At 48.6% G+C, this 27,311-nt stretch overlaps 2 protein-coding genes across 2 annotated transcripts; both read left to right on the top strand.

The window, feature by feature from the left end:
• The first annotated feature begins 101 nt into the window (after positions 1–101).
• Positions 102–27,311, top strand: LOC140119869 (uncharacterized). The gene is made up of 3 exons (XM_072139298.1): positions 102–263; positions 23,733–24,598; positions 27,123–27,311. The coding sequence occupies exons 2-3, from the start codon at positions 23,939–23,941 to the stop codon at positions 27,288–27,290; spliced, it is 828 nt and encodes a 275-aa protein (XP_071995399.1). The 5' UTR covers positions 102–263; positions 23,733–23,938; the 3' UTR covers positions 27,291–27,311.
• LOC140116902 (uncharacterized) lies at positions 571–6,955 on the top strand. The gene is made up of 2 exons (XM_072133331.1): positions 571–589; positions 1,661–6,955. Exons 1-2 carry the CDS (start codon positions 571–573, stop codon positions 2,380–2,382), a joined length of 741 nt encoding a protein of 246 aa, XP_071989432.1. The 3' UTR covers positions 2,383–6,955.

The following is a 27,311-nucleotide window of genomic DNA, read 5'->3' as shown; positions in this document are numbered from 1 at the left end:
CCAGGACACGGCTCTTATCTCTAGGAATAACAGCGGGAAATGACTGGAGAGGTGAAGGATTCTTAGGATCTATGTAGTGATCAGTGTCTCCCCATACACAGGATTACACAGTAGTGAAGAAGTCGTCTGGTGAGTGTGTGACCCCCCGTGTGTCAGGAGGATGGACCCAGAGCCCCATCACCCAGCCTCCACCTCATTCACTGATACATGAGCAGAAGATTCTAGAACTTACCTCCAGGATCACTGAGCTGCTGAGCGGAGAGGTGAGCGCTGCCGGGAATGCTGGGACATTGTACAATAACACAAGGGAGGGGTCTGGGTGATGACTGTGTCATTGTGGGTGTCAGGTTCCTATAAGGTGTCAGGACGTCACTGTCTATTTCTCCATGGAGGAGTGGGAGTATATAGAAGGACACAAGGACCAGTACAAGGACATCATGATGGAGGACCACCAGCCCCTCACATCACCAGGTAAGAGGAGACCTTCCTGATTATAGAGGACAGAGCAGGTGTGAGGTCACCTCCTCCATCATCTCATCATCACATATAGACAATGTAGTCACTCTTTGTATGACCCAAAGCAGTCATAGTAACTGATTGCCGCCCCCTGATGACCATACAGGTGGTGGCGATCAAATCCAACATGCCGCCGTTAGGATTTAAATGCCTCTGCCAGCTTTGCCAGCACCGACCACGGGTGTTACCGGTGGGTGTTAAAGGAAACCTACCACCACCTTAAAGGAAACCTACCACTTGTAGTGGCAGGTTTCTGATGGAAATACCGGGCACCAGCTCAGGGTGAGGTCAGGGTGAGCTGGTGCCGGAGCTTATTTTAGTTAGTGTTTTAAACCGCGGTTTAAAACACTTTTTAAACTTTATAGCCGGCGCAGGGAGGTACGCGCTCGGCGCTTACCATGCGCGCGGCTCTCATTCACTTCCTATGTAGCCGCGCACACGGTAAGCGCCGAGCGCGTACCTGCCTGCGCCGGCTATAAAGTTTAAAAAGTGTTTTAAACCGCGGTTTAAAACACTAACTAAAATAAGCTCCGGCACCAGCTCACCCGGTATTGCCATCGGAAACCTGCCACTACAAGTGGTAGGTTTCCTTTAATAGGTAGATCCGGTGGCAGGTTCCTCTAATGTATAGTAGTAAAGTCCTTTTTAGGGCTAATTATTTTGTGGCCCAGAACTTTTATAAGTTTAATTCCCCCAATATGCATATTTCCTAATACTGGGGTGTGGAGTAGCAGCGCCGTGTAGCCTCAGCTCCAGCTATTCCACGTCCCAGTGGCCTCTTTAGGTAATTTGCATATTTGGGGAATTAAAATATATAAAAGTTTTGGGCCGCAAAAGAATTAGCACTAAAAAGGGCTATACTACTCTACATTAGAGGAACCGGCCACCTGCCTTAATAGGTAGATCCGTGGTGGTAGGTTTCCTTTAAAACTCTGTTTTACCAGACAAGGATTCAATGGAAGCCTGAGGCTCCCCCACTTAATTTACACATCTTCTAGGACTTTAAGGCTCAGCTCCAGGGTTTAAATCGACTTATATGTCATTGGATTAGGTTTGCAATTAATATACATTACATACATTTTCTATCTATGGATGGCTGTATGTTACTGACTTGTCGCGTTACTTTTGCCTCTATATTTTCCAGGAGATGAAAGTACAAGAGGTTCCCATGGACGTCCCCCCTCATCTCCTTGTGGTGAAGTAGAAGATAATCAGTCACATCTTTCCACAGAGGAGGGAAATCATGGAGAGAAGTTTTCATGTTGGAAAAGTGAGAAGTGTTTTAGTCAAGAATCAAATCTTCTCATTCATCTTCCAAGTCACCGAGAGGAAAATATTTTTTCATGTTCAATATTTGATAAAAATTATACCCAGAAATTAAGTCTTATTAGCCACCAGAAACCTCACAATGGAGTGAAACCATTTCCATGTTCCGAATGTGGAAGATGTTTTAATCAGAAATCACATGTTACTCAACATCAGAGAACTCACACAGGAGAGAAGCCATTTTCATGTAATGAATGTGGTAAATGTTTCAGTATGAAATCAAGTCTTGTTCACCATAAGAGAATTCACACAGGGGAGAAGCCATTTTCGTGTACTGAATGTGGAAAATGTTTTACCCAGAAATCGCATTTTATTCACCACCAGAGAACTCACACAGGGGAGAAGCCATTTTCATGTATCGAATGTGGGAAATTTTTCAGCAAGAAATCAAGTCTTGATCACCACAAGAGGATTCACACAGGGGAGAAGCCATTTTCATGTACTGATTGTGGGAAATGTTTTACTCGTAAATCAAGTCTTGTTAAACATCTTGAGAACTCACACAGGGGAGACGTCATGGTAACATTTCTTACACCATGAACATTACCAGTTTTTATCTATTTTATTATATTGTGTTCTTTCGCATAACTTCTGCTGTTCGCAACATATAATAGGCATATAGCATCATCATATACCACAGCGTCATTGGGTACATATACAGATAAAATAAGACAATTATAATGCAAATTATAATGCAATTGTTATGGTTAGACAGAAGAACAGGAATGAGGTCCATGCTCATAGGAGCCTATAATCTATGAGCATATATGATTAGTAATGAGAGAACCCAAACCACCAAATCCGAGTCCATACTGGACTTGGTGGCTTTGGCACCCATTGACCCCCCCCCCCCCCCCGCTTCCCCATAGCCTAACAGATGCTGTTTGTGTTTCGGGATCGGGTCCAAGGAAAAAGTGATAAGCCTGGCGGGACATGTGATTCTGCTGTATGTCCACACGCCATAACACAATAACACACAGAAGACAGAGCTAGGGAGAGGTTACTGCGCTTCATAGAGTCAAACAGGCAATGAATTCTCAAATACCAACACTTGCCCTTTTTAGGGAACCTAGGTAGGGACAGAAAACTCCTGCAATAATAATCTTAAAGATTCTCTCACATTAAAGATTGAAGTTCTATCAAAATCTTAATAGTTTTATTGAAATAGCATAAGTCAAAATAACATACATTTGCACATAGATACAGCGTATGCTGTGTTACAGCACGGACCACAACACAACATATATAATAAAGGAAGATTCACACTTAGCATTAACAGCTTTATTGAAATACAGAGTGGAAAAAAAAGAAAGGAGTCCACTTCCTAGTTTTTTCAATTTGCATAGTATATGCAAAACCCACAATCCTCTGCAAAAGTCCAAAACGGTTGCAAACTAGATGTTTTCCAGTGGGAGCCAGACATTGCTGTTGCTGGGATTCTCCCCAAGGAAGGTGTGGAACTGGGGGGGTGGCGAGCCAGCTCACAGCAGGGGGTCCATCTCCGACTTCTCTGAGTTGACTTTTCCCCCCGAAGCGTGTCCGAACTCCTCGCAGGTCTGGACGAGCACCGTCACTGACGGAGCAGAAGACTGTTACATTGTCCATGTACAGCAAACACTTAACATCGTCACGTCCAGGTCCCGGTGCGGTGATCCCTCTGATCTCTGCCGGATAGACTCCGCAAACAGCTCTATAACGCAAACAAAAAGAAGAGGTGAGAAAGGACAGGCTTGTTTGACCCCAGATAGCACTGGGAAGGGGTCAGTCTTCCAGCCATTCACCAGCACCAAGCTGTGGATAGGTCAACAAAAGAGCAGAGCATCTTACCCAGCACGAACTTGCACAGGACCTGACCCATGAAGCGGTGCAAGACACGGTCGAAGGCCTTCTCCTGGTCCAGGCTGACCAGGGCCGCACAGACGCGGCGGCTTCCGACGTACTGCAGGGTGTCCCTCACCACGCCAGGTTGTCCCCGGGACGCCGCAAGATTGGTCCGGGTGGACGATCTTACCAATGACTCCCTTGGCCTGTTGGCTAGCACTTGGCTAGGATCTTGTAGTTCACGTTGAGCAGAGAGATGGGACGCCAGTTCTTTAGGTCGCACCTCTCTCTCTTGTTCTTGTACAAGACCGTGATCAGTCCTTGCCTCAGCGACGGCGGCATCCTGCCCTCCACCACCATCTCCTCATAGAGCTCAAGCAGGTCTGGGCAGATGAGGTCCCCCATCGCTACATAGAGCTCGGCCGGGAAACTGTCAATGCCCGGAGTCGTGCCGGGTCTGAAGGATTTAGCGGCAGAGAGCAGCTCGTCCACCTTCAGAGGGGCGTCTGTAGCCTCGGCACCTGAAGGATCGAGGGTGTTAGCGATCAAAATCTTAAAAGTACTGTTACAGTATAGTTTGCAGTTCCAGCATCATCCGGAGTTAAGTTACAATAACAGTCTTAGTCCTATTTATGTCAGTATTACTTCATAGTTGTTTTTTTTCCATTCAAAGGGTTTTATTAAGCTACAGACTGAAATACATTACAATGGCAATGAAGCAATAGGGTGCCTTTTAGTGCAGTAAGAACCAAGAACCATATAAGAGTATTAAAATAGGCAGGGAGAATGGAAGAGGGGATGGAAGATAACAGAAGAGAATAGCACAAAGTAATAAGATAAACCAGTAACGTCTAGGATAGAAACAGCTGAAGCTAACAGGGCAGTCGGTCCAACAACTGGTGTCGACCGAGGTCACTTATCATACTGGGGGTGTGTAACAGTAGAATCAGTGAGCCGGTACCGACACCCAAGCATATAACTGAGGTTTGGGGCGTTGCTTCCTAAGGGGAAAGGTAATTAACAGTCACGGATAAGTGCACATTCACGGGCAAGTCACTTTGTAGAGTATGCCCGGCAGGGTTGGAGTCGTGAGGGCCACTCAGGGCGGAGAAGCAGGCCGTGGGTGGGGGAAGCCTCTTGCGTTGGACATCTGGCTTTTGCAGGGTCCCCTCCTGGGGGGGCCCAGTGGAGTGAGGTTGGCAGATGAGGCCAGTGGAGGAGGAGCTAAGGAGGGAGGTATGTGGGCCAATGGCCTAGAGACACTGGGGGTAAGTGTAGGGATTGAAGGAACAACTTCAGGTCATCTGGGGATCAGAGGGTTACATCTTTTTCCCCAGAACAGACATGCAGGGCAAACGGGAAACTCCATCTGTAGGGAAAGTTGTGCTCTCTCTGTAGGTCCATTAGAGGTCGTACAGCGGCCTGTTGTGCCAATGTAAATCAGGCGGGATCCGGGAGGATCTTGAGAGAGGCTCCTTGGTAGAAGATTTGTTTTTGATTTTTCAGTTTTGCCAAGATGTTCTATAAGGGAGTAGAATTGGATTCAGAACACCACATCCCTTTGGATCCTGGGCGGAGGGCTCGGTGAGCTCTATTGGTTTCTATGTGTGTGGTAGGGGGCCTGCTCAGGACCCCGTTGAGAATTTCAGTGATGGTGGGGAACAAGGCTGCGGGTTGGATATATTCAAGCAGGCTTTTGATATGCAGATTGTTGTGTCTACTATTGTTCTCTATATCGTCCATATGCTGCTGTAGCGCATGTAGCTGCAAATGGTGCTGTTAAATCATGTCTTGCATGACTTCCAAACCCAGGTTAGTAGAAGATTGTGCCTGGTCTAGGTCATCTACTCTATCCACCAGACAAGTAACATCAGCAGTAACTGTTGGCATTCAGCTAGGATCTGGGAGGCACATTGCAATCTGGGAGGCAAATTGGTGGGTAGGGAGGAAAGTAGGGATGTCCTGATCTGTGGGGAGTTTGTACCCCTGGGAAAATGATGGTGCAGTTGCTGGAGCTGGAGAGTGGGAGCTTCTGGCATGTGTATATCTGGGCCCACATGGGGGGGCAAGAGAGGTCAGGTGTCCCGAGGTGTGGGTGATCGTCAATGCGGGGATTGAAGTTCTTGGAGCATGGGGGGGGGGTGCTCCCCAAGTCCTAGGCCAGTGTTAATGCAGGTACTCACTGCGCCCTGGATATCCTGGGAAGTATTCTGGGGGTCAGCTGGAGATTGCAGGCCCAGCATGGCCTCTCCCAAGGTGGCAATTGCATACAGGAAAGGCTGTGCTCCTGGGGAGAGCTGTAGCCCTGATGTATCCTGTGGCGCAGTGCGCCCGGCTTCTGCTCTTCATTCTGTTGGGAGCGACTGGGTACTTTGCGGTGCCGCGGATCCCCGGGCTTGTGCGGCCTTGGGTTCCTCCACTGTAAGCGGATCGGGTGACATTAGGCTGCTGGTTGTCACGGCTGCCCTCCTGTGTGCCTAGTGCAGCTTGTCTTACCCCTCCTTGCTCCTGACTGATAATTTTGTGAAAGAGAGTCTACAGAAAGGGTTCTTATGCAAGTCCTCCTACCCTGCCGGTGCTGGATTCTTCTTTGTGGCCAAGGAGGATGGCTTTTTCCGCTCATGCAGTGATTATTACGGTAATAAAGTTACGGTGAAGAAACCCTACACACTAACTCTGATTATGGAACTCTTTGTCCATCTACGTAGTGCCAAGGTTTTCACCAAGTTGGACCTTCAGGGGCATATAATCTCATCCGCATCTGTGAAGGCGATTGTCACGGGTGGACCCGCGCCAGCGCATCTCACCTTCCCCCACTCCCGAGTCCCGGCCTCGCTCCGTGTGCACGCGGGCCCGCGCGACACTTCTAGGAAATTTAAAGGGCCAGCGCGCCATTAATTGGCGCTGGCCAAATTGCCCAAATCTATTTAAGCCTGCCTCTTCCTGCAAGCCCTGCCGGATCTTTGTGCCCCACAGCCTTAGAGAAAGCTCTGTTGCGATTTGCCTGCGTTCCAGTGTTTCCTGCGTTCTAGTGTCTCCTGCGTGCCTGACTCCCTCTGTGTTCCTGCGTTGCCTGACTACCTCCGTGTTCCCGTGTTCCAGTGTCCCTCCGTGTTGCTGTCGTAGTTCTGTGTTCCCGTACCCTTCTGCTTGGACCTCCTGTTGCTGACCCCAGTTTGGATTCTGACGTTGCATCTCTGCCGCCTGCCCTGACCCTGTGCCTGGACTGTGACCCCGAGCTTGACTGCTGTTTCTGTACTTCAACCTTGGCCGCCACTGCAGACAAGTCACGCCTGAGGAACGACCTGGTGCTACCACGCCGCAGCTTGTCTAACCCGCTTTGCGGCGGGCTCTGTTGAAAACCGGGTACCACTTAGACTCCGGTCCCAGGTAGTGGCTTGAGTCATCGTCTGCAGTGGTCCAGCGGATCCACATCCCGCAAGCCTGACAGTAAGATCCGGCCATGGATCCCGCCGAGGTTCCGTCTCCTAGCAAGCCTGACCTCGCTACTATTGTGATCCACCAATCCCGGCAGATTGCTGCGCAGCGTGATCAGCTGGAGCAGGTCACTGCCATGTTGCAGCAACTATTGGCCAACCAACAACCGCAACAGGTTCAGGAAGCTGCTCAAGCGACTTCTACGACTCCTCTCCCTGCTGTTGAACCCAGGATGCGCTTGTCCATGCCCAGCAAATATGATGGAGATCCTAAGATGTGCAGAAGTTTTTTAACTCAGTGCTCCCTGCATATTGAACTTATGCCGACCCAGTTTTTTTCGGAACGATCTAAGGTGGCGTTTTTGATCAGCCTACTCTCCGGGAAAGCCCTGGCCTGGGCTACACCCCTGTGGGACTGAAGCGACCCGGTTACGGCCTCTCTCTCAGCCTTTGTGTCCGAATTTAGGGCCGTGTTTGAGGAACCAGCTCGGGCCTCCTCCGCCGAGTCTGCCTTATTGAACTTGCGCCAGGGGAATTCCTCCGTGGGAGAGTATGAGATCCAGTTCCGTACTTTGGCGTCTGAACTTGCCTGGAATGACGCCGCCTTGTCAGCCGCTTTCAAGAAGGGTCTCGCCTCTCATGTGAAGGACGCTCTGGCCGCTCGTGATCTTCCGTCTACTCTGAGTGGTCTCATCACCTTGGCCACTCGGATAGACGTACGATTTAGAGACCGTGCGGAGGAATCACGCTTCGAGCTACCTCAAGTCCATCCACGACGCCTTCCCTGCCTGGCCCCGGTCTTCCAAAGACCACTCCAGCCTCAGGTCTTACCATCCGCAGAGGAGCCTATGGAGGTGGACAGAGCTAGACTCTCCTCCCAGGAACGCATCAGAAGGCGCCAGGGTAACCTTTGTCTTTATTGTGCTAGTCCGGAGCACTTCATCGGGTCCTGTCCTATCCGTCCTCAGCGTCCGGGAAACGCCAGCACCTAGGGTTCTTGGGAGAAGTGTCCCTAGGTGTCTGCCAAGCTTCTCCGCGTCTGTTGATTCCGGTGCTTCTCAGCGTTGGCGCCAGTCCCCAGATCCAAGTCTCTGCATTCCTGGACTCCAGCTCTGCAGGGAATTTCGTGGATGCCGCTCTGGTCTCCCGGCATCACATCCCAGTGGTTCGCCTTGAGAAGCCGTTGGTCATCTCATCCGTAAGTGGCCAGATCCTCTCTGACCCGGTCTTGTACCGCACCAAGCCTCTGTCCTTGCAAGTCGGAGTGTTACACAAAGAGAGACTGTCCTTGTATATCTTGGGGATGTGGGCCCCTCTCTGGAATCCCTCCTGTCCCTGATAGAACGCTACGGGGGGTTCTCAGGTCTCCGGGTTAACTGGGACAAATCGGCCCTTTTTCCCTTATCTGATGTAGGGGTACACTCCCTCCCCGTCCCAGTCCAGGTGGTGTCCACCTTTAAATATCTGGGAGTCCAGGTGTCACGCAGGGTCCAGGCATATACGGAGTTAAACATTACACCCTTGATTGCTGCAACGGAATCGCGCCTAAAAGCCTGGTCCACTCTCCCCCTGTCTTTGTACGGGCGTATTAACATATTTAAAATGATTTTTCTCCCAAAATTTCTATACCTTTTCCATGCCTGTCCTATACTGCTTCCTAAGAGCCTATTTAAACGCATAGATGGCATTCTCAGGTCCTTCTACTGGCAGAGTAGTGCCCCACGATTCAGTTTAGCGCTGCTTCAGGCTCCCAAGTCTAGGGGTGGACTGGCTGCCCCGGATCTGTATCTTTATTACCTGGCTTCCCAGCTAGTATATGCCCAGTGGTGGATATAGACATGGGTAATGCAGCTACTGCACCGGCTGGTGCCCTGGTGGGTTCCTACGAGGCCCTTACAAACCTGCTGTACAGGTATAAGTCCCCATCTGATACCCCACTTCCCCTACGTACGGTAGCGGTGTGCTGGCGTAGGGCACAATCCCTGGTAGAACCGAGCAGCTCTCCCCCTCTCTCGCCTAGGACTCCATTGTGGCTCAATCCGTGGCTCTCTCACTTTCTCTCCCTCCCAGGCTGGACAATGTGGGGGGCGGCGGGGGTGAAATTTGTAGGCCAGCTCTTATCCCCGGAAGCAGAATTACTCAGCTTTAACGAGATAAGGGAGAGACATACTGTACCCGATACGGCCAGTTTCCATTACACGCAACTGCGACATGCATTCAAAGCCCAATTAGGCTCCTTCAGCCTGACAGTGAAATTCTCCAAACTAGAGACTCTGATGAGTACCCCGGACCTCCCTAAGCCACTCACTCAGTGCTATGCTCTCCTACAAGAGCAAAAGTCCAGACCGTTTGATAGAGCCCGTGAACGCTGGAGTGAGGATATCCCTGACCTGTCGGATGATGACTGGAGGGAGGTCAAACTGTCCTACTTCACATCTGTAGTGAGTGCGAGGGACTTCCTGATCCAATCTAAATTCCTCCATCGAGTATACTTCACTCCTGCTAGATTATTCCGCATGGGAGCAATGCCCAATGATCTTTGCTTTCGCTGTCAGGCTGAAGTCGGATCCTTCCTGCATTGTGTCTGGTCCTGCCCTAGGGTTCATGTCTTTTGGTCCGGAGTGCTGGAGTTCCTAAATCTACACTTTGAATTCCCACGCTTACTGTCTCCCTCTGTGTGTCTCCTCGGCATCATAAATGAAGTTGTCAATGGCCACTATGACAAAATTTTCTTTAGGTTTGTATTATACTACGCCCGAAAAGTGGTGGTGATGACCTGGAAGGACCAGGAGCCCCCTCCATTAAAAAGATGGATACTACTTATTAACAGCGTCATTCCCCACTACCGGTCCCTGTATACCAACAGGAAGTGTCCCCAGAAGTTTGACCGCATCTGGTCCAGATGGTGCGCGACTCCCCATACAGCCTTATAATCACATGTGATATACACTCCTCTCCATGATGAAGGAGACTGAGCGTGCTGGTATGTGTGTGTGTGTGACTGATTGTCTATGTGTCAATAGTTATTTGTGTTGTATCAAGATGTCTGGCTGCATTATCCTGCTGTTATCTACTGTGTAATATCCCTCAGGTAGTTTTGAAACACAGCAAGAACCTGACTGTTACCATGGCTGTTGTATAATAATCCTGTAATGGGGGGAAGGAAATATGTGACAGACATACAGACATAAAATTTCAAAAAATTGCAAAAATAAATACTTTTACAAAAAAAAAAGAGAGACTGTCCTTTTACGTGCTACCTCGCTCCACGTCCTCTATCCTGTTGGGTCTTCCGTGGCTGCAGCTCCATGCTCCAGTTCTCAATTGGATGACTGGGGAGATACTTCATTGGGGTCCTGAGTGCCGGTCCCGCTGTATGGGAGCTTCCCTGCCTGTACCTGTATTGGCCTCCTCTCTGTCTAAGAAGCCTTTGGAGGGTTTACCCTCGTGCTACCAGGACTTCTCTGACGTCTTCTCTAAAAAGCAGGCTGAGACTTTGCCACCGCATCGACCCTAAAGATTGCCCTATTGAGTTATTGCCGGGCACTTCTCCTCCCAGAGGTCAAGTGTATCCACTTTCCGTTCCTGAAACCACAGCTATGTCAGAGTATATCCAGGAGAACTTGCAAAGAGGTTTCATACGGAAGTCCTCCTCTCCTGCGGGTGCAGGATTCTTCTTTGTTACTAAGAAGGACGGCTCCTTGCGTCCTTGTATTGATTATCGTGGACTTAATAAGATCACGGTTAAAAACGGCTACCCTCTGCCACTCATCACTGAACTGTTTGATCGCCTGCGCGGTTCCAAGATTTTCTCTAAGTTGGATTTTCGCGGGGCCTACAACCTTATTCGTATCCGCAAGGGCGACAAATGGAAAACAGCATTTAACACCCGAGATGGTCACTTCGAATACCTTGTGATGCCTTTTGGATTATGCAATGCTCCAGCTGTCTTCCAAGAGTTTGTCAATGACATCTTCAGGGACCTTCTGTATACGAGTGTAGTGGTCTACCTGGATGACATCTTGGTGTTCTCTCCAGATCTCAAGACTCATCAATCTCACGTACAGCAAGTCCTAGGCCGCCTTCGAGCCAATTGTCTCTACGCTAAGCTCGAGAAATGTCTCTTCCATCAACGGAGTCTACCTTTTCTTGGTTACATCATCTCCGACAGGGGTCTCCAGATGGATCCTACCAAGCTGTCTGCCGTTCTTCAGTGGCCTCGTCCAGAGGGTCTTCGCGCCATTCAGAGATTCCTGGGCTTCGCAAACTACTACCGTCAGTTCATTCCTCATTTCTCTACTCTTGTTGCCCCCATCATGGCACTCACCAGGAAGGGCGCTAATCCACGCCTTTGGCCTCCAGCGGCTGAAGAGGCCTTCGCAAAGTTAAAGTCCGCCTTTGCTAAAGCTCCGATCCTTTCTAGACCTGATACTGAGAAGCCTTTTATCTTGGAGGTGGACGCATCTTCTGTCGGTGCAGGGGCTGTCCTTACCCAGAAAGGACCCAGGGGCCGAACTCTTACGTGCGGTTTCTTTTCTAAAACTTTTTCTCCTGCAGAGAAGAACTACTCTATTGGTGACAAGGAACTTTTGGCAATCAAACTTGCCCTGGAAGAATGGCGTTATCTTTTGGAGGGTGCTCGCTATTCAGTCTGTGTTTATACGGATCATAAGAACCTTTCGTACCTCCAGACTGCCCAACGTCTTAATCCTAGACAAGCCCGTTGGTCACTATTCTTCTCCCGCTTCAATTTGATGATCCACTTCCGGCCAGCAGAGAAGAATATCAAGGCAGATGCCCTGTCCCGTGCCTCAGATGTTGTTGGAGAAGAGCCGGTTCCTCAGTATATCATCTCTCCGGAACAGTTGGTTGCAGCCGCTCCTGTGGATCTTCGGCAGCTTCCCCCTGGCAAGACGTATGTCCGACCTGCTCTGCGGAAGAGGATTTTGTTTTGGGGACATTCTTCCCGCCTGGCTGGGCACCCTGGGGTGCAACGCTCCGTGGCCCTCATCTCCCGCTACTACTGGTGACCTGACTTGGTCAAAGATGTTCGGGACTTTGTGGGATCCTACACCTCCTGTGCTCGAAATAAGCCTTCTCGTCTAAAACCTGCTGGTCTCTTGCTTCCGTTGCCGATACCCAGTCGCCCGTGGTCTCACGTGGCTATGGACTTTGTCACGGATCTTCCATCTTCTTCGGGCAATACTGTCATCTGGGTGGTAACAGACCGGTTTTGCGAAGATGTCTCATTTCGTTCCTCTTCCAGGTCTACCGTCTGCTCCACGTCTTGCCAGTCTCTTCTTCCAACATATATTCCGGCTACATGGGCTTCCTCTGCACATTGTCTCTGATCGTGGAGTTCAATTTGTCTCCCGCTTCTGGCGCTCACTCTGCGGCCAATTGCAGGTGAAGTTGGACTTTTCTTCAGCCTACCACCCTCAGTCCAATGGTCAAGTGGAGAGAGTCAACCAGAGTCTGGGCTGCTATCTGCGTCATTTTGTCTCTGCCCGTCAGGACGATTGGTCCACTTTGTTGCCCTGGGCAGAGTTCTCCTACAACTCTCTGGATTCTGAGTCTGCTGGTGCTGCTCCATTCTTTGTTGTCTATGGAAGAATTCCACGCCCTCCACTCCCTCTCTCAGTTCCCTCGGATGTTCCTGCGGTGGAAGAATTGGTGCAGGACCTCAGCTCCGTATGGAGACAGACTCGTCTATCTCTACTTCGGGCATCTGCTCGCACTAAAATCCAGGCCGACAAGAAACGCAGACCTCCTCCCGTCTTCTCTCCTGGGGACAAGGTCTGGTTATCTTCCAGGTACATCCGGCTGAAGATACCTGGTTACAAGCTCGGTCCTCGTTTCTTGGGTCCTTTCGAGGTCCTGACCCGTATCAATCCTATATCCTACAAGTTGCGCCTTCCTCCCACCATGCGCATCCCGAACTCCTTCCATGTCTCCCTGCTCAAACCTGTCATCCTGAACCGCTTCTCCCGGCAAGTACCTCCTCCTACCCCTGTGGCTGACTCCACCAACACCTATGAGGTAAAAGACATCCTCGATATGAAGACAGTAAGGGGGAAGCGGTTCTTCTTAGTCGACTGGAAGGGGTTCGGTCCAGAAGAGAGGTCTTGGGAGCCGGAGGACAATATTCTGGACCGTGATCTTCTGCAGAGATTTCTTCAACCCAAGAACAGAGGGAGGCCGAAGGGGGGGGTGTACTGTCACGGGTGGACCCGCGACCCACATCGCGGGTCGCGGGCTCACCCGTGCCTCTCGCTCCCCGCAGGCACCGCGCCAGCGCATCTCACCTTCCCCCGCTCCCGAGTCCCGGCCTCGCTCCGTGTGCGCGCGGTCCCGCGCCTCAGGGCGCGCGCGCAACACTTCTAGGAAATTTAAAGGGCCAGCGCGCCATTAATTGGCGCTGGCCACATTGCCCAAATCTATTTAAGCCTGCCTCTTCCTGCAAGCCCTGCCGGATCTTTGTGCCCCACAGCCTTAGAGAAAGCTCTGTTGCGATTTGCCTGCGTTCTAGTGTCTCCTGCGTGCCTAACTCCCTCTGTGTTCCTGCGTTGCCTACCTCCATGTTCCCGTGTTCCTCCGTGTTGCTGTCGTAGTTCTGTGTTCCCGTACCCTTCTGCTTGGACCTCCTGTTGCTGACCCCGGTTTGGATTCTGACGTTGCATCTCTGCCGCCTGCCCTGACCCTGTGCCTGGACTGTGACCCCGAGCTTGACTGCTGTTTCTGTACTTCAACCTTGGCCGCCACTGCAGGCAAGTCACGCCTGAGGAACGACCTGGTGGTACCACGCCGCAGCTTGTCTAACCCGCTTTGCGGCGGGCTCTGGTGAAAACCGGGTACCACTTAGACTCCGGTCCCAGGTAGTGGCTTGAGTCATCGTCTGCAGTGGTCCAGCGGATCCACATCCCGCAAGCCTGACAGCGATGAATGGAAGACCGTCTTCAATCCCCATGATGGGCACTTTGAGTATTTATTCATGCCCCTTGTTCTCTGTAATGCACCTGCCGTATTTCAAGAGTTTGTTAATGATATTTTCAGAGACTTGCTTTATACCTGTGTTGTGGACTACTTGGACGATATCCTGGTGTTCTCCACAGACCTTGTATCCTATCAGGTCCAAGTATGACAAGTTCTCAGGTGCCTAAGGGCCAATCGCCTATATACTAATAATAATTCTTTATATATATAGCGCACACAGATAACGCAGTGCTGCACACAGATTGCCAGATCAGTCCCTGTCCCCAATGGGGCTCACAACCTCGTCAACCTAATAATATGTTTTGGAGTGTGGGAGGAAACCGGAGGACCTGGAGGAAACCCACGCTTATACGGAGAGAAGATACAAACTCTTTGCAGACTCTTTGTTAACCACTAAGCCACCATGCTGCCGTATATGACAAGCTCGAGAAGTGTCAGTTCCACCAGAAGAGTCTTCCATTCCTCGGGTACATCATCTCTGGCAAAGGTCTACAGATGGATCCCACAAAGTTGTCTGCGATAATTCATTGGCCTTGCCCAGTAGGACTTTATGTTATTCAGAGATTCCTGGGCTCTACTAATTACTACCCGCACTTCATGCCTCATTTTCCCTCTCTCGTGTCTCCCATTGTGGCGCTGAACAATGAACGGCAATCCTAAAATCTGGCCTCCAGCAGCTGAGGAAACTTTCTCCAAGCTGAAGTCTGCCTTTGCCTCCTGTGATAAATATGACCAGGGGGAGGGAGGCCTTATACTACTCAAATCCCTCACTTACCCCCAGCCTCAGCATAATTAGCCTAATGGAGATAGCTAGTGTTACCTAACATGGCAGGTGTCCAGGCTTCAGAAGATTTCTTATTGCAAAAAGTTCGACCTCCGGAAAAAGAACAGGGACAAAAAAGAAGAAACAGAGGAGCTACTGAACCGGCACTCTCCCACTATAGTAACCAATTTACACAGATAAAAAAGGTCAGTGCTCAACTCTTTTAAGTCACAATTCACATTCAGTAGGTAATCTCACCACCTTCCCTTCAGTTAGAACTTGAGGATCTCCTAGGTTTCTCCTGCCTTATCTTCGTTCTCCCGAACACTGGATTCCAATGCACCCCTGAACCACTTCCGTGTCAGTGGTGCACTCTTAGTCCTGTGTCAGAAGATAAACGAACAAATAGTGCAGAATCCGAAGGTTCAAGAAGGATATTTTATTGTATATACTCACAAAGTGGAGTTAAAAAGCGTGCATGTAACAGTGTAAAAAACGCCAGGGTCGGGCGAGGTTTTTTAGCGATTTTTAATAGCGATGTCTAAGTTGGATTTCTCCTCTGCGTACCATCCACAGTCTAACGGACAAGTGGAGAGAATTAACCAGACTCTGGTCTGCTATCTCTGCCATTTTGTCTCCACCTGACAGGGCGACTGGTCCGCCCTGTTGCCATGGGCAGAATTTTCCTACAATTCCTTGGACTCTGAATCTGCCGACTCCGCTCCTTTCTTCATTGTCTATGGAGAACACCCACCTCTTCCTCTCTCTGTGCCTTCCAATGTTCCTGCCGTGGAAGAGTTGGTTCAGGATCTGAAGTTCATCTGGGAGCAGACTCATCTTTCCCTACTTCAGATGTCTGGATCGAACCAAGACTCTGGTCGACAAAAAATGCAGGCCTCCTCCGATCTTCTCTCTAGGAGATAAAGTATGGCTGTCCTCCAGATATGTCTGGTTGAAGAGTCCTCGTTTCCTAGGTCCATTTGAGGTGCTGAAGCTTATCAACCCCGTAGCCTATTAGCTTGGTCTTCTTCCCACCAGGCGCATCCCAAACTCCTTCCATGTCTCCCTCCTGAAACCTGGCATCCTGGAACGCTTTTCCCAACAGCTACCACCTCCTGCTACTGTGGTGGATTTCACCGATATTTATGAAAGTAAAAGAGGTCCTTGAGTAATCTGTTAGAGGAAATCGATTCTTTCTTATCAACTTGTAAATTTACGGCCCCTTCCTTTGTCCCCTGCTAGATCTTTGTGCTCTATGACTCTGAGAAAGTGTTTCCATTCTGCCTTTATGATTCCCATTGTGACCTCCTGCTACATCCCCGACTCTGATCCCGTTCTGCCTGTCTTGATCTCCTGCCTGTTCACATCCACATTTCTGCTCAACGATTCTGTACTTCGCCTTGGCCACCACCACAAGCAAAGTTGTGCCTGTGTAGCGACCTGGTGGTCGCCAGGCTCTGGTGAAAACCGGGTGTCACTTAGATTCCGTTCCCAGTTGTCAGCTTACATCAACGCTCACGGAGGATAGAAGAAGCGGAGCCGCGGGGTAAAGAGGAGCGTGGAAGGTAACTGTTTTCTTTATTTCATATGGGGGGAAGGGGAGTACTGCTGGGCACATCTTCTGGGGGGAGCAATTCTGGGGACATTTTGTGGTGGAACCGATGCTGGGGACATTTTATGGGGGGGGGGGGTCAAAAAATCTATGATTAAGAGTCTTAATGACTCGAAACGCGCAAGATTGGTGGATCCCTATGTCCTGTGTTTGGTCGTATGTTTTGTAACAGAAGAACGAAATAAAGAAACAAATATTTTTACTACTTAAAAGTGGTGGACTTTGCTGATCTGTACTTCCTAATCTACAAATGTACAATACTGCCAACTTATTATTAATGTACAAAATGCAGGTGAGTCAAACCCAAACCAAATGCCTTAGGGCTCTTTCACACTGGCGGTTTTTTCACATCAGTGTTTTCTCACTGAAGCCATTGCGGCTTATGGACACATACAGACTGTTTTTTTCTTCCTGGCTTTAGGGATTTTTCACTGATGCTTTACTGACCAATTCTTTTCAATGGGCCTTTCACACTTCAGTTTTTTCCATTGATCCAATGGTGTCAGTGAACACAAAAATGTCAGGTGGAAGAGAAAATCAATATGTCCATAAGCTAAAATGGTTTTACTGAGAAATCATTGAGCCCTTACTCAGAGTCCAGGTATTTAGCGTTCCCACACTTGAAACACCAACAAATAAACAAGAGAAAGAGGGCGTTTGGGCCATCTCACTTCAGAGATCTGGTCCTGGATAGGAGAATATCCAAATTACTGGCCTTTGAAATGTACCCATTCAGGCTTTTGTAGACGGACAACTTTAATAGGTTGTGGTCAAAATCAGATGTGCACTTCTGACTGTCAGAGGTGCATCTCACAACTGACACATGGATGACTATAACATGGACAGGGACATTACACCTCTTTAACTGCCCACTGGGTTAATTTAGCACGGCTGGTCCAGAGGCAGGAAGCGCTTTGGCTCACATTGTACCTCTAGGATCGCCAGACACCACTCCTTTCCTCCTCCTCCGCTTACTCCTCTCCTGCTTCCTCAATCAGTCAGTACAGTGCCACCATCGGTTTTAGCAAAGCCATATGGAAACAGCAGTAGGCAATGCTGAAACTCATCTGTCTGGGCGAAAGAGCACAGCAGTTCACCACCAACAAGTGGGCCGCCAAAAGAGACATCAGTACATTGCTGCCCTGCTTCTAATGTGCCACTGTGACAAACCCACTATCTCCAGGTCAAATCACAGGGCACAACTACATTAATGTGCGGTGCAAAACATAACACTGTCAGATAAAGAAAAATAGGAGACATGGTTACAAAGAAATATACATAAAATACAAATTTAAACAGCTGCAAAATAAAAATGTTAAAAACGAATACCGAAGTCTTACTCTTGAGGTAGAAGAATTATCCATCTGTAGAAATGGGCAGATGAAATGTGCACAGTCTGTACAGATATTGATCCATAAATGACAGACCCGCCATTTGCATAGCCTGATAACGTATGCTCTGTCGATTTTGCTTAACCCCGCCCTTATCCTGTTACCCAGTATTTCTGAAAATGGCATAACCTCCCCCTGCATACTAAAGAGTCTTGCTTTTGATCCTATTTTCAGGATGTACTGGTCTAGAAGGTGTGTAAAGGTCCCACCGCTCATATAATTAACTCTACATTGAGTCTTTTGAACTCCTTTGGTGAAGACATGTGGAGGAGGTTTCAATGACAGGTCTTATAATTGTAAGAGGAAGGAGACTACAACAGTAAAAGATGATACAATTTCTATTACCACATATATATTACCACAGCCATCAATATGGTCAGTGCGGATGACACCATTGTTAGTGCTAAAATCCCCATCTCTGACCAGCTTGAAAAAGCTCTTGTGGCCATGACGGAGGATGTAATGATGGCACGGGAAGAAGAAGAGGAGGTCAGGTCAGACTGCGCACATTCACAATGTGGCTACTACCATCGGATAAGGTACATAATACCAGGAGGAAGACTGTGACTTAAATGGTGGAAGATTATCTGTCCACACTTCTCCTGGTACTGAAGAATGGGTTCTCCCCATTCAATTTCTGGGTGGGCAAATGGAAAATGTGTCCAAAACTTGCCCTCAATCTCTTGCAGGTGCTGTCCTTCCCTGCGGCTAGTGTGCTGTCAGTGTGCGTATTAACTGATGTTGCCGGTCTCATCACCAACAAGAGGTTCTTGATATCTATAGCCAACGCAGGCATCCTCACGTTCAAGACCTTCGCGACCACCCATTGTAAATATATGTTGGGTGGACGTGATGTGGAATATGTAGAGGGTGCACTGACAGAGGCGACAACTGCTAGGAACTACCATGGTCAGTGCTCAAGCTGATGGTAGTTAATCTGTTAGGTGCGTTTTGCCTCTTCTGCTATTTCATTGCAGTGATATCAGCAACATGGCACATGGCCTATTTGAGGCTCCCATAGCTGTTATTTGTATGTCTGTATTAGGCTCCTGTCACACAGGTATTGTGAGGATTTATGTCTGGCTGCAAATACATCCCCATAGCCACCTATAGCACCCAGCAGTGGTACAGTGGCCATACAAGCGTGGCACCATACCGTGCACGGACAAAGGACAGACCATGCTGAATCTTTTCCTATGTTTATGGTTGACGTCCCTATGGAGAGGGGAGCAGCGCTCAACCCTCCTCTCCAGGGCGATGCCGTAGGCTTGCCCGGGCTACAGCCAGGTAGGCATACATCAATGTGAATGTAGTCTGTGAAAGACTGTAATATAGAAGCAGTATATCTACAATATACAGTTGTATTGCAGTATACAGGCGGTCCCCTACTTAAGAACACCTGACTTACAGACTACCCCTAGTTACAAAAGGACCTCTGGATGTTGCTAAATGACTGTACTTTATCCCTAGGCTACAATAATCAGCTGTAACAGTTATCACAGGTGTCTGTAATGAAGCTTTATTGTTAATCCCGATTCTTATGAAAATCCAACAATTTTTAAATCCAATTGTCCCGGAGATCAAAAAATTTTTGTCTGGAGCTATCATTATAAAATATACAGTTCTGACTTACATACAAATTCAACTTAAGAACAAACCTACAGAACCTATCTTGTATGTAACCCGGGGACTGCCTGTATTTTATAAGTGATCACATCCCCTAGGGTCCAAGCACCCTAGGGGAGATGAAATAATGTTAAAAAGTTTTTTAATATATATATATTTATTTATATTTTCTCTATTAAAATATAGAAGCCAAAATTATTCCTGAAAATGAACCCTCTAATGGGAAATTGCGCCTAAACATCTGATTCGCCACTTTTTCTCCATTTTGTGTCCAATAAAAGTTTGAATAAAAAGTGATTGGAAACGGTAAAAAAAGAAAGGTTGGGTTAGGATAAAGTAAACATGGATCCCATGTGACAAGGCTGTGCCAGCATCTGAAGAGGTTGGTGAAGCGTGAAATACCACATTACCTGAAATCTAACTTCAAATTGACAAATTCTGAAAAAATTGACTTCAACCGGGTTCAGGTTTGTGCTGAAGTCCGGGAACCACACCCACGTTCTTCAGGATATCTGGACAAACCCATCAAACCTGAATCTCGGTGAACTTCTTATCACTATATATAAGTTACACGGGCCGACCTCATGGAAACCTTCCTATAAAGACCGGTGCTGGGTAATAGGCTCCTCCTCCTGCGTCTCGGTGAACTTCTTATCACTATATATAAGTTACACGGGCCGACCTCATGGAAACCTTCCTATAAAGACCGGTGCTGGGTAATAGGCTCCTCCTCCTGCGTCTCGGTGAACTTCTTATCACTATATATAAGTTACACGGGCCGACCTCATGGAAACCTTCCTATAAAGACCGGTGCTGGGTAATAGGCTCCTCCTCCTGCGTCTCGGTGAACTTATCACTATATATAAGTTACACAGGCCGACCTCATGGAAACCTTCCTATAAAGACCGGTGCTGGGTAATAGGCTCCTCCTCCTGCGTCTCGGTGAACTTATCACTATATATAAGTTACACGGGCCGACCTCATGGAAACCTTCCTATAAAGACCGGTGCTGGGTAATAGGCTCCTCCTCCTGCGTCTCGGTGAACTTATCACTATATATAAGTTACACGGGCCGACCTCATGGAAACCTTCCTATAAAGACCAGTGCTGGGTAATAGGCTCCTCCTCCTGCGTCTCGGTGAACTTATCACTATATATAAGTTACACGGGCCGACCTCATGGAAACCTTCCTATAAAGACCGGTGCTGGGTAATAGGCTCCTCCTCCTGCGTCTCGGTGAACTTATCACTATATATAAGTTACACGGGCCGACCTCATGGAAACCTTCCTATAAAGACCGGTGCTGGGTAATAGGCTCCTCCTCCTGCGTCTCGGTGAACTTATCACTATATATAAGTTACACGGGCCGACCTCATGGAAACCTTCCTATAAAGACCAGTGCTGGGTAATAGGCTCCTCCTCCTGCGTCTCGGTGAACTTATCACTATATATAAGTTACACGGGCCGACCTCATGGAAACCTTCCTATAAAGACCGGTGCTGGGTAATAGGCTCCTCCTCCTGCATCTCGGTGAACTTCTTATCACTATATATAAGTTACACGGGCCGACCTCATGGAAACCTTCCTATAAAGACCGGTGCTGGGTAATAGGCTCCTCCTCCTGCGTCTCGGTGAACTTCTTATCACTATATATAAGTTACACGGGCCGACCTCATGGAAACCTTCCTATAAAGACCGGTGCTGGGTAATAGGCTCCTCCTCCTGCGTCTCGGTGAACTTATCACTATATATAAGTTACACAGGCCGACCTCATGGAAACCTTCCTATAAAGACCGGTGCTGGGTAATAGGCTCCTCCTCCTGCGTCTCGGTGAACTTATCACTATATATAAGTTACACGGGCCGACCTCATGGAAACCTTCCTATAAAGACCAGTGCTGGGTAATAGGCTCCTCCTCCTGCGTCTCGGTGAACTTATCACTATATATAAGTTACACGGGCCGACCTCATGGAAACCTTCCTATAAAGACCGGTGCTGGGTAATAGGCTCCTCCTCCTGCGTCTCGGTGAACTTATCACTATATATAAATTACACAGGCCGACCTCATGGAAACCTTCCTATAAAGACCGGTGCTGGGTAATAGGCTCCTCCTCCTGCGTCTCGGTGAACTTATCACTATATATAAGTTACACGGGCCGACCTCATGGAAACCTTCCTATAAAGACCGGTGCTGGGTAATAGGCTCCTCCTCCTGCGTCTCGGTGAACTTATCACTATATATAAGTTACACGGGCCGACCTCATGGAAACCTTCCTATAAAGACCGGTGCTGGGTAATAGGCTCCTCCTCCTGCGTCTCGGTGAACTTCTTATCACTATATATAAGTTACACGGGCCGACCTCATGGAAACCTTCCTATAAAGACCAGTGCTGGGTAATAGGCTCCTCCTCCTGCGTCTCGGTGAACTTATCACTATATATAAGTTACACGGGCCGACCTCATGGAAACCTTCCTATAAAGACCGGTGCTGGGTAATAGGCTCCTCCTCCTGCGTCTCGGTGAAGCTGCTCCGTCTCTTTATTTTTACTCCACTCCTGGTTTGGACATTGAAAAGCTGCGTCTGAAAAACTGAACATGTGAACACAACCTCAAGGAAATGATACAATGCTGATACATTGACCTTTATGCGGTGTCTTCTCTGCGCTCTCTCCCCGCTCTGTGACTACAGAGAAATGTAATAGAGCAGCTCCCTGTCCTATCCGGCTGGCGGCCTGTCCCTCACTGTCCATGGACATCAGTGTGAGAGGCGCAGACCCTGCCATGTCCTACAGCACAGTCACTTACTGTAAATCTCAGGCTTCATACATATCCCCATAGTAACCAGTGCCCCTCCCACACCGGTCACATGATCTACTACATCATCACAGGTCCTTCTTCCACCTCGTCTCCTCTGTACATATGAACACCAGCCCCTTCGGTGACATCACACTTCGGGGGTCACATGACTAGTGGATAGTGAGCAGGAGACGTGTGTGAGGTAGAGAGTGTCCTGCACTGAGGAGAGAAGAGGTAAGTGACCAGAGGAGGGACTACAACTCCCAGCATGCTCCAGGAGCACACACACTATATGGAGAGACTACAACTCCCAGCATGCTCCAGGAGCACACATACTATATGGAGGGTTTACAACTCCCAGCATGCTCCAGGAGTGCACACACTATATGGAGGGACTACAACTCCCAGCATGCTCCAGGAGCACACACACTATATGGAGGGACTACAACTCCCAGCATGCTCCAGGAGCACACACACTATATGGAGGAACTACAACTCCCAGCATGCTCCAGGAGCACACACACAATATATGGAGGGACTACAACTCCCAGCATGCTCCAGGAGCACACATACTATATGGAGGGACTACAACAACCAGCATGCTCCAGGAGCACACACACTATATGAAGGGACTACAACTCCCAGCATGCTCCAGGAGCACACACACTATATGGAGGAACTACAACTCCCAGCATGCTCCAGGAGCACACACACTATATGGAGGGACTACAACTCCCAGCATGCTCCAGGAGCTCACACATTGTACACATGGGGCAATATCTGCTATTAGTGAGGAGCGGCACAGTCCAGCGCCATCCCTCCTCCCTCAGTCCAGTGACCTCCCCTCCAGTGTCTGGAGAATCCCCATCTGTCACATCACACATGTCATGGACACAATTGCTTCATATAGAGTTTGCTCTTAGTTCTTCTCATGTTTCCTCAGGTTCTATAGATACAGGACTCCCAGAGGTTTCTCCTATAGATGATCCTTTCCATCAATGATCCACCAGGGATCCGGGAGAAGGACAGAGAGCAGATGGCGGCCAGGATCCTGGAGCTCACCCTGGAGATGATCTCCTTGATAACCGGAGAGGTGAGAGTCTCCCAGGACACGGCTCTTATCTCTAGGAATAACAGCGGGAAATGACTGGAGAGGTGAAGGATTCTTAGGATCTATGTAGTGATCAGTGTCTCCCCATACACAGGATTACACAGTAGTGAAGAAGTCGTCTGGTGAGTGTGTGACCCCCCGTGTGTCAGGAGGATGGACCCAGAGCCCCATCACCGAGCCTCCACCTCATTCACTGATACATGAGCAGAAGATCCTAGAACTTACCTCCAGGATCACTGAGCTGCTGAGCGGAGAGGTGAGCGCTGCCGGGAATGCTGGGACATTGTACAATAACACAAGGGAGGGGTCTGGGTGATGACTGTGTCATTGTGGGTGTCAGGTTCCTATAAGGTGTCAGGACGTCGCTGTCTATTTCTCCATGGAGGAGTGGGAGTATATAGAAGGACACAAGGACCAGTACAAGGACATCATGATGGAGGACCACCAGCCCCTCACATCACCAGGTAAGAGGAGACCTTCCTGATTATAGAGGACAGAGCAGGTGTGAGGTCACCTCCTCCATCATCTCATCATCACATATAGACAATGTATCAGTCACTGTGTATATTTCCTATAGATGGATCCAGTCAGAGAAATCCACCAGAGAGATGTCCCAGTCCTGGAGATTCCCGAGATATTACACAGGAACCAGAGAGATGTCCCAGTCCTGGAGATTCCCGGGATATTACACAGGAACCAAAGAGATGTCCCAGTCCTGGAGATTCCCGAGATTATAAGGAGGAACCAGAGAGATGTCCCAGTCCTGGAGATTCCCGGGATATTACACAGGAACCAGAGAGATGTCCCAGTCCTGGAGATTCCCCAGATATCAAAGAGGAACCAGAGAGATGTCCCAGTCCTGGAGATTCCCGGGATATTACACAGGAACCAGAGAGATGTCCCAGTCCTGGAGATTCCCGGGATATTACACAGGAACCAAAGAGATGTCCCAGTCCTGGAGATTCCCGGGATATTACACAGGAACCAGAGAGATGTCCCAGTCCTGGAGATTCCCCAGATATCAAAGAGGAACCAGAGAGATGTCCCAGTCCTGGAGATTCCCGGGATATTACACAGGAACCAGAGAGATGTCCCAGTCCTGGAGATTCCCGGGATATTACACAGGAACCAGAGAGATGTCCCAGTCCTCAATATTTCCATGTTGTTAAAGAGGAACCAGAAGAGAACGCCCCACTGGATCATCAGGTAGATGGAGCTGAGGTTCCTGTAAATCCTCAATAGATGACCTACCGTTATTTTTCTACCATTCCGTAGCCGGAGAAAGATAGGACATGTCTCAAAACCTTACAGTCTATGGGGATGAGGGGTGACACAAGAGCTTACAGTCTATGAGGATGGAGGGGGTGACACAAGAGCTTACAGTCTATGAGGATGAAGGGAGGACACAAGAGGTATAAGAGCTTGTATAATGGTCCAGCCATCCTTTATAAAGAAATGGAACCAGTCACCAGCCGCCATCTTACATACTGAGACCATGGTCAGTGGGACTGCAGTGAAGCCTGGAGCTTGGTATCTCGTGTTTGCCGGATAACAGACGGGAGGAGGACATAGGATGGGTTATTGAAAGAGAGATCAAGTTTCATGCAGTTAGTAAGTGTGATAGATCTGCCTAAAGAGGTGGATTTTATAAGCACATTTTGGAGGGTGATTATTAGTCTGAGTATCTGGGGTAAAGTGTTCCAAAGAATTGGTGCAGCTCTGGAGAAGTCCTGGAGATGTGCCTGAGAGTTTTGAATTAAGGTAGAAATGAATCTAATGTCACTGGCAGATCGAAGAGCACGGAAAGGGCGATAGACGGAGATGAGAGAAGAGAGGTAGAAAGGTATAGCATTGTGCAGAGCTTTGTGGATGAGGGTTATTATTTTAAACTGTCTGTGGAAGGAGACAGGCAGCCAGTGCAGTGATTGGCACAGACTGGAGGAATCCGTGTAGCGTTTAGTCTGAAAGACGAGCCAGGCTGCTGCATTAAGAATAGATTGAAGAGGAGAGAGTTAAGTGAGTGGAAGACCGATTAGTAGGGAGTTACAGTAGTCTAGTCGAGTAAATTGGCGTGATAACCAGTAAATTACCATTTTAGACGTTTCGATTGTAAGAAATGGGCAGACAGATTCTAAAGATGTTTCTGAGATACAGGTGGCAAGAGTATAAGTGATGAAATGTGCGGTGCAATGGAGAGGTCAGTGTCCAGCACAACCCCAAGACAGCGAACTGCTGCCGAGGAGTTATGGTTATACCCCTGAAGGAAATGGAGATATCAGGGTTGGGTCAGTTAGTAGATGGTGAAAAGACACAAAGTGTGGTCTTAGACTTGATTTTAGGTAAAGTGTGGACATGAGTTTAGAGACAGCAGAGAGACAGTCACTAGTGTTCTGGAGTAAGGCAGGGGTGATGTTACATGCAGAAGTATATAGCTGGGTATTATCAGCATAAAGATGATACTGGAAACCAAATCTGCCCTGAGGAACCCCGACAGTAAGAGGAAGATGAGAAGAGAAAGATCCAAAAAAGGAGACGCTGAAAGTGCGGTCAGAGAGATAGGAAGAAAACCAAGAGAGTGCAGGGTCCTTCAGGCCAATGGAGTGAAGCCCCTGAGGAGGAGCTGGTGGTCCACAGTATCGAACGCTGCCGATAGATCCAGGAGAATGAGGAGAGAATAGTCACCTTTGGATTTTGCAGCGAGGAGATCATTGGAGACTTTAGTAAGAGCAGTTTCAGTACGGTGCATAGAGTGGAAACCAGATTGTAGGGGGTCAAGGGGGGGGGGGGGTTCGCTGAGAGATAGCGGCCCTAGTTGAGTGGCGTTCCAGGAGTTTGGAGATGAAAGAGAGATTGTAGACTGGTCAGTAGCACTGGATGGGTCCAGGTAAGATTTCTTTAGTAATGGGGTGACAACCGCATGCTTGAAGGAAGAGGTATAGACTCCAGAAGAGAGAGATTGAAGATTGTAGTGAGATGAGAAGTGACTGCTGGGGAGAGAGACTGTACCAGATGTGAGGGGATGGGGTCACTGATGCAGGTAGTGGGGCGAGCAGAGGAAAGGAGCCCGGACACCTGTGACTGGCTCAAAGGAAGAGATCGTACAGGGTGAAGTAGTGTAAGGAAGGGAATTAATGGATCTTAGTTTTCTCTGAAAGTTAATAATGCAGAATGTGAACTGGATTTTGTATAACATCCTCAATGTGACTCCTCGCTGAAGTGTTCAGCACTTGTCCTTGGTCCCTGGCTGATCTCCCCTGAGTGCGGGTGATGTAGAGGCTGCACTTTCCTGGTACAACCCCGGCCTCCTGGGTGTACAGTCCTAAAGCACCGGATGCAGAGGGGGTGTGGTTTTTGGTAGCACCACCCACCTTGACCTGACAGAATAATTCCTGAGAGTCAGTGAGCATCTTATATAGCTGAATGTCTGCCCAACACTAGCTGACTGTGATAGGACTGCAGCAACACGAAGACTGGCCAACTATATATGCGATAAAAACACAATTCTTTTCAGTGTGTATTAAAAGTAATTAAATACACTATATACGTTAAAGCCTATGGATTTTATTACACATGAGGCTTTTACAGGCGGTAATGTGACCTCTGATCTATGGGATGATATCATTGGTTGCTGCGGTGCAGGAGATTATTCCCCTTAGTTCCTGGTTCTGGAGGTTTCTGTCCATCACTTGGATATAAGAGAATCTCTGGAGACATTTCCTTGTTTTCTCAGGTCCTTCATGTTGGATCTTTCCAGGAAAGTTGTGGTGGAAGGAGGAGCGGAGAGGAAATCCCCTCATCAGTGACAGAGGAGGGTAAGAGCCTTTCATGTATCTTGTGGGTTATTCTTCCCTTATACATTGCAGGGAGAGGTCACATCCAGGGGAGGAGATGGAGATGACATAGACACCGGCTCATGTGG

This window comes from Engystomops pustulosus, chromosome 2 (assembly GCF_040894005.1).
Source record: "Engystomops pustulosus chromosome 2, aEngPut4.maternal, whole genome shotgun sequence".
Taxonomy (NCBI): Eukaryota; Metazoa; Chordata; class Amphibia; order Anura; family Leptodactylidae; genus Engystomops; species Engystomops pustulosus.
The sequence above is the reverse complement of the archived record's forward strand: the minus strand, read 5'-3'. Positions and strand labels throughout refer to the sequence as shown.

What these genes read in the sequence shown, in the direction of transcription:
- LOC140119869 (XM_072139298.1), top strand. Translation starts at nt 23,939, where the DNA reads ATGTATCAGTCACTGTGTATATTTCCTATAGATGGATCCAGTCAGAGA. An exon ending in ACGCCCCACTGGATCATCAG is followed by an intron (nt 24,599 to 27,122) that starts GTAGATGGAGCT and finishes TTGTTTTCTCAG; the next exon opens with GTCCTTCATGTTGGATCTTT.